The 7,119-nt window shown below is 52.1% G+C and overlaps 1 protein-coding gene across 1 annotated transcript; it reads right to left on the bottom strand.

The window, feature by feature from the left end:
* Window positions 1-1,016: 1,016 nt before the first annotated feature.
* LOC121917786 (acidic repeat-containing protein-like) lies at window positions 1,017-7,113 on the bottom strand. The gene is made up of 6 exons (XM_042443910.1): window positions 6,799-7,113; window positions 5,507-5,663; window positions 3,824-3,971; window positions 2,300-2,438; window positions 1,402-1,606; window positions 1,017-1,127 (listed from the first exon to the last, which is right to left on the bottom strand). The coding sequence occupies exons 1-6, from the start codon at window positions 6,917-6,919 to the stop codon at window positions 1,064-1,066; spliced, it is 834 nt and encodes a 277-aa protein (XP_042299844.1). The 5' UTR covers window positions 6,920-7,113; the 3' UTR covers window positions 1,017-1,063.
* Window positions 7,114-7,119: the final 6 nt, after the last annotated feature.

Raw genomic sequence — 7,119 nt, forward strand, 5'->3', positions numbered from 1 at the left:
CGTGTTGCTTCCTGGATGATGGTATCTGTGCTAAACACTCAAATCAGTTTCATACCCCTTTAAAAGGAAGAGAGACCAGTCAAGAGGGCAGAAAATTGAGAGGGGATGGATGGTGGGACAAGAACCAGCGTCTCCCCAAGAGAGAAGGCCAGGGGCTGCCTCCCTTCTCCCTTCACTCATTCAAACTCACATTGTACACTTCTCTGAATTTTGCAGCTCTTCCTGGCTTTAAGTACTAAAAATGCAGGCCGAGCACATCTTAATCCCAGCTGCACACGCCTCCCACCGGATGCTGGCCAAAGCAGACTGGGCCCTGAGGGGCCTCCAGCACAAGCCAGCGGCCGTCTCCCACAGTGACCAAAGCGGCCAAAGCGGGACGAAAGGGGCTTCCGCTAGCAAGTTCCCTTCCTCCCCCTCGCTGCCCTCTCAACACCAAGGAAACACACTCACAACCTGCTGCCCTGGCAAGTTGCAGCCGCCAGCAGACAGGGAGGGAAGGTGAGAGGAAGCCTTGGGGCCACCACTCTGCTCCTCATGCTCTCTTTGGGTGTGAAGCCTGACAACGCTCTTCACAATTTGCAAGGGATCCCTTCACTAAAATGGTGAAGGGTCTGGAAACCATGTCCTATGAGGAACAACTTATGGAGCTGGGGATGTTTAGCCTGGAGAAGAGAAGGTTAAGAGGTGATACGATAGCCCTGTTTAAGTATTTGAAGGGATGTCATACTGAGGAGGGAGCAAGCTTGCTTTCTGCTGCTCCAGAGAATAGGACCCAATGGAGCAATGGAGGCAAGCTGCAGGAAAAGAGATTCCAGCTCAACATTTGGAGGAACTTCCTGACATTCAGGGCTGTTCAACAGTGGAACAAACTCCCCCGAAGGGTAGTGGAGTCTCCCTCATTGGAGGTCTTTAAGAAGAGGCTAGATGGCCATCTGTCAATGGGGGGGGCTTTGATTGAGAGTTCCTGTATGGCAGAAAAAGGGGGTTGGACTGAATCAGGGCCCTTGCAGTCTCTTCCAACTCTACGATTCTATGAAAACTGACATATTTGGATAACTCTGATTTATGCATACCTACAGAAAAAAATGGCCGTGGGAGCATTGGCCGTCTGCAAGCCTCCAGCCAAGCTACAGACAAGAGAAGTCACACAAGGAAGACCCATTAGCATTCCTAGCGAAGCCCTGCAGCAGCCCAAGCACCTGGGCACCTGCAGCAGCCCAAGCACCAGGGCCCACACTCAGGAATGCTGGGAGCTGCAGTTCAACGACACCCAGAGGACCAGGCTGCTACCAACCCACCCTTGGAGAACAAGAGGTCACAGAAACAAGCTCCCTTCCACTTTCCAGGAGAGGAAGAGGCAGGGACCGAGGGCCGAGGGCATTTTCTCCCCCCGCCACTTACGTGTTCCGGCACCGAATACACTCATAGGTAAACTTGTACTTGATCTCGTAGTTGTGGCACCGTGACACCACAGGGAGCTCCGGGTGAACCATGGCAGCCTTCTTGGCATACAAGTTCCAAAAGCGGCCGTGCCCATCCCGAACCCCATGGATCAGCCATGTCGCTGCGTGGCAGAGTTCATGGATCAGAGTGTCCCGTAGGCGATCTAAGGCAGAGATAAAGCCACTTCAGGAGCCACAGAGGGATGCCAGCCAGGGACTCCTAGGACAAGGTGCCAGTTCAGCTCTAGAATGGCATGAGCTATTTGGCCTCCACTGGCCATGAAGCTGCTCTGAACAAAACCAAGGCCGCACAAAGGCAGCCCACATGCAGGGGAGGCGAGACCCCCACCCCGTCACTATGGGGCTGGCATTCACCTTCAAAGCCCTGAAGGACTCAGGACTTGGCTGCTGAAAAGGGGGGGGGGGACACCTGTTTCTACAGGCATTAAACAGCCTCCAAGCACTTAGACTGCATCCAAACTGGATCTGTTCACTTGGAGAAGACTGAGAAGGGACAAGACAGAGCCATGTTCCAGAGATCAGAGCCTGAACCATAGGATTCAAGTGACCAGAAGAGAGGTTCCAGCCGGACTCTAGGAAGAATGTCTCGGCTGTAAGAGCCGCTGAAGAGTGGAAGAGACTGCCCCAGAGAGGAGGCTGCTTCCTCTTTGGAGGTCTTGAAACGGAGTCTGGATGTGCATTGTTCAAGAGTGCTTTAGCTATGTACTCCTGCCTGGGTTGGACTGAAGATCTCATGGCCCCTTCCGACTCCATGATTATGTTATTACACAGCAGGGCCGCAAGTGGGTTTCTTACAGCTTCGACCACCTTCGCTTCTGCTTTCTCAGGCCGCTTACCTGCAGAGTCACAGACTTTCTCCGAGAGCATGATGCGGGCGTAGCGCTGCCTTCCAGGCTCCTTCTGCTGCCCAGAGACGCAGCAGCCGGCTGTTTTCCGCATCTTCTTGTTCCAGAGGATCTCCATTCTCCCTGGCAACTAGGACAAAAGGCAGGCAAAAGGAGATTCCTAGGATCCAGCGCAGCAATACACAGCAGCTCCTCAGCTGCAGCTTGCTAGAAGTGGGAAAGTCTCTTTGATGCAAGAGCAGAAACGAGAGGTGTTACAGAAATTGCAAGGGATCCCATGGTGGCACCCACAGATGGCATTCAATGGAGAAATTGATTTAGCTCAATAAATCAGCAGCAAGAGGGTTAAGGTAACACTAGCCAGGACACCAGCCTATTTTTATCGGTTCTCAAAAACTAGAACTCCAGAGGACTAAGTACAGCTCAGTTTTATTATAGGAACGACTGGAGGGATGTCAACATCCACACGAAACACTCACACACACACATGGATTAACATATATAAAAGGTAATAGTGGATAGCAAATTAAAGGACTGCAATGAGCAATGCTTACCAATTCCAGAATCTGGGCGAAAGCTGGACTGAGGGGCCAAGCTTGGGTCTGACAGGGTTCCTGCCTTATTCCAAAACAGGAGTGTCCAATCGGGGGCAATAATGGGGCCAACGTGACTCGGGGCACTTGGAGTTAATTTTCCTGGGATTCCAGAAACAAGGGGATTCCCAGCTGGTTGAAAGTTTTCAGAGTTACCAAAGGAATATTTCTGTTGATGGCAGTGACACTGATAAGATGAGGATGTTCCCGGGTAGTTTGGGGCATGGGAAAATGCCATGGGAATGGGAAAGAGAGACTGGCTTAATGCTTTAGACTTGGGTGACAGACATCTTTATCTTTGACCTTCCAGAGGAAAAGGACATGGCAGGGGATGGGGAAGCAATATCCACAGCCATTGAGCTACTAGGGCTCTTTACACATGCCCTCAGGTCTATGGGGCCAGTCATCAGAAGGTCACTTAAAGGCCATCATCTGCTTTCCAGGTTCATGCTTTTGGGCCTCTCTGCAACTGCTATTATAAGAAAACATAACAAAATACTTGGACCCCAAAATAATGCAGGCTATGCAAGGCGTAGTACCAGAGGCAACCATGGAACCCAGGCCAGGCAAGGGAAGGTCTTCCCCACTTAGTTCAGTCTGTGACCCAGGCACAGTAAACTGCGCACGAGAGAGAGAGACGTGCCCCAGCTTCAGGTCAAATGCACGCTGCTAGGGACCAGGGCTCCCTAAGTCTAGCCAATGGTGGCAAATGGCATCCCCTGCCCTGCTTCCGACCCATAAGAACGAGCCCACTGGGCTTTTCAGGGGCCAGGCATGGGGGCCCCTCAAGAAAGGGCAGCTCTCCTTTCCTAGGTGCTCTGCATGGGTCACCCAAAAACACTGGCCAGGAAGCCATCTGGCCATCCCTGGGTCCGCTGCTGCTAGGGCTGATAACAGAAACCAACTGCTCAGACCATACTACCTTTTCCTCGAAGACGGAAGTGTTATAGAAGGCATAGAGGTCCTGTGCCAGCTTCTCTTTCTGACTGCAGAAGAGCCTCGATGGCTGGGATTCTGGGTCTGACAGCTCCTCCAGGAAGCAGCCTGGGATTTGGCAGGAGCTTCTTCCCCTGCAGACAGAAAGAGCAGAACAGTTCAGCTGAAAGCTCCCCGTTTCTTGATACACTACACTGTTTGAGATTGTGCCTTCAGTATCTCTCCTTTGAGAAACTCCTATCCCTCCTGAACTCCCTTCTCTGTTAGTATTTCTGACCAGAGATCACCCTCAATACTTCTCTGAGTTTGCTGAAATCTGCTCTCCTAAAGTCTCGGATGCGTGTCTGACTATGCCTGGCTTCTCCTTTCCACTGTATAACAAACTCCAGGAGAACATGGTCACTCCCACCTAAGGACCCATAGAATCATAGTTGGAAGCCCATACCCATTCTGCCATGCAGGAACTCTCAATCAAAGCATCCGCATGGACAGAAGGCCACCCAGCCTCTGTTTAAGGACCTCCAAGGAGGGAGATTCCACTACACTCCATTGAGGGAGTTTGCTCCACTGTCAAACAGCCCTGAATGTCAGGAAGTTCCTCCTGATTTTGGGCTGGAATCTCTTTTCCTGGAGCTTGCATCCATTGCTCCATTGGGTCCTAGTCTCTGGAGCAGCAGAAAACAAACTTGCTTGATCCTCAACATGATACCCCTTCAAATATCTAAACAGGGCTCTCATATCGCCTCTTAACCTTTTCTTCTCCAGGCTAAACATCCCCAGCTCCCTCAGGCGTTCCTCAGAGGGCTTCATGGTTTCCAGACCCTTTACCATCTTAGTCGCCCTCCTTTGCACACATTTAACATTTTCAACATCTTTTGTAAATTGTTGTGCCCAGAATTGGAGACAGAATTATTCCAGGTGGGGCTTGGCCAAACCAGAATAGAGTGGCCCTATTACTTCCCTTGAACTGGACACTGTTCTTCTATTGATGCAGCCTAGAATTGAATTGGCCTTGTTAGCTGCCACATCGCACTGTTGACTCATGTTCAATTTCTGGTCTACTTGGGCTCCTAGATCCCTTCCACACGTATAAGTCTCGTTCAGCCACTTGCACCCGTTGGTTACAATCAGATCCAAAATAGCTGTCCCCCTTGATGCCTCTTCCACCTTCTGGACAATGAAATTGTCTCCAAGGCAAGTGAGGGATTTGCTAGACCTTGAGGGTCTTGCTTAGTTTGACTTCCAGCAAATATCAAGATAGTTGAAGTCATTCATCACTACTACATCTCTCCTTTCTGAGTGTGTGGTCATCTGGCCTAGAAAGGAGAACCTTTGCCTCCTGCAGTCTGCTATGAAGAGAGATTTAGGGAGGTGGGTATGTTTAGCTTGGAGAAGGGATGGTTAAGAGGTGACACGCTAGCCCTGTTTAAGTATTTCAAGGGATGTCATAATGAGGAGGGAGTAAGCTTGTTTTCTGCTGGGAATAGGACCCGGAGCAATGGACGCAAGCAACAGGGACATGGGAAGCCACCCTGCAGCCCCCCATGCCCAAGCCCCGGGGGCTCCATTACCAGCAGCTGGATCACCCGGTCTCTGGGCTCCTCTTCGATGGGAAAGTGAGGGTGAAGGAGACAGGAAGGCGGCCGAGGCAACAGCAGTGGAAACCTACCTAGGAGGCTGTGTCTGGTGCAGCTGGGTGACATCAGCAAGCGCTTTGTTCTTGGGAGCCTGAGCAGACGTCGACGGATCAGGCCCAGGCGGCTGGGAGGGCTCCTTCTTTGCTGCTGGGAGGAGGCTTCTTGGGGAAGGCCTGGGGCCCCTCTCTTCTGTCAGTCAGAAACCAAAGGTCAAGGCCTTCAGCACAAGCAAGCCATGCTCCATGTCAGCCCAGGAACATCTGGCTAAACCTGGGTCAGAACGGGTAAACAGCCTGTGGCCTGGCATCACTCCACAATGGGCCTGGCCCCCTAAGCTAATAGCTGCACAAACCCATACTGGTCCCTAAGCATTTTTCTAGCCAGAGTTTTGGAAGCCGGAGTTACAGGTCACCCGCCCAGATCCTTTGTTTTAGTTCCACTCACTGGCCATGACTTTTAACCCTAACATCATCTTCATATCTCTGAGGTAGCTAAGTCCTTGTCTCAGCCTTTCTTCAAGCCCAGAATTGCTCTAGTGTTACTTAGAGACAGAAAGAAGCATGAGACAGTGCAAGCTTTAAGGAGATGTTGCCTTTGCAAGAGGAAAGCACACATCTGGAAAGGTCTCTTCTCCACAAAGATAAGGAGGTCCTGAGGATGGATTGAATCCACAAGTGCTCCTTGTTCTGGCTCTCTGCTCTCACAGCAACCAGCCAAACTGGGGGAAGAAGAAGGTCACCCGCAGAACAAGATGACAGGAGCCCTCGACCCACTGGAAATCCACGCCTGCCCAGACCAGCAGCTGTTGTGCCCAAAAGGACCTTCCTGTGCCCTTACTGACTAGCCCAGTTTTCCCACTTACCTTGAAAACTCCCAGTTCCAACAAGGCAGAAAACCCACTAACTGGAGCCCCACAGAAGCTGGGTCTACATGGGAGACACAACACTGGAAAGGTGGGGAATGTGCTTGGAGGAATGCCCCAGAACCACCCCGGCCCCTACTCTCACGGCTAACCAACAGGCCCCACTTTCATCAACACAAGATGAAAGCTCACCCTTTAAAAACCACAGCAATAGTACTCAAGCATCCAAGCAAAGCTCTCCCTTCCTTCTTTCCACCCAGGCTAGCGCATTTTCAGAGCCACAGCCATCTGGGCAGCTTGGGGCCGAAGGGTTTGTGGAGGGAGAGCATAAGGCAGCCCAGACTAAGTGGGGAAACTGCAAAGCGCCGCTGAGGTGAAGGCGGACGGACCAGGTCCCATGAACGAGGGACCAGGACCCTCCCAACGTAGAGCATTGGGGGGGGGGCTCCCTCCCTCACTTACCAAAGGGGCTTGAGAGACGCAAGGCACTCTTCCTTGGAGAGAAGACCATCGCTTGCTTGACACGGACGGCCAAGCTGGCAATCTCTTCGTCAGAGCTCTCAGATCCCGACGTCTCCCTCATCTCCCGCTGCCAGCTTCGGACCGAACCTGGAGCCCGGTTCTCCTTGAAGCCCCTCTCTTCCAGGCTCAGGGAAGAGTTCGGACCCTTCTTCCGAGGGACACGATCCTTCTGTGAGGAGGAGGCAGGAGGCCTACTCCCCCAAGCCCCCCCAAGTCGGGACGGAGGGGGTTTCCTCGGTGTAACAAAGACTGAATCGTCGC

The sequence above is a fragment of the Sceloporus undulatus genome, unplaced genomic scaffold (genome assembly GCF_019175285.1).
Source record: "Sceloporus undulatus isolate JIND9_A2432 ecotype Alabama unplaced genomic scaffold, SceUnd_v1.1 scaffold_734, whole genome shotgun sequence".
Taxonomy (NCBI): Eukaryota; Metazoa; Chordata; class Lepidosauria; order Squamata; family Phrynosomatidae; genus Sceloporus; species Sceloporus undulatus.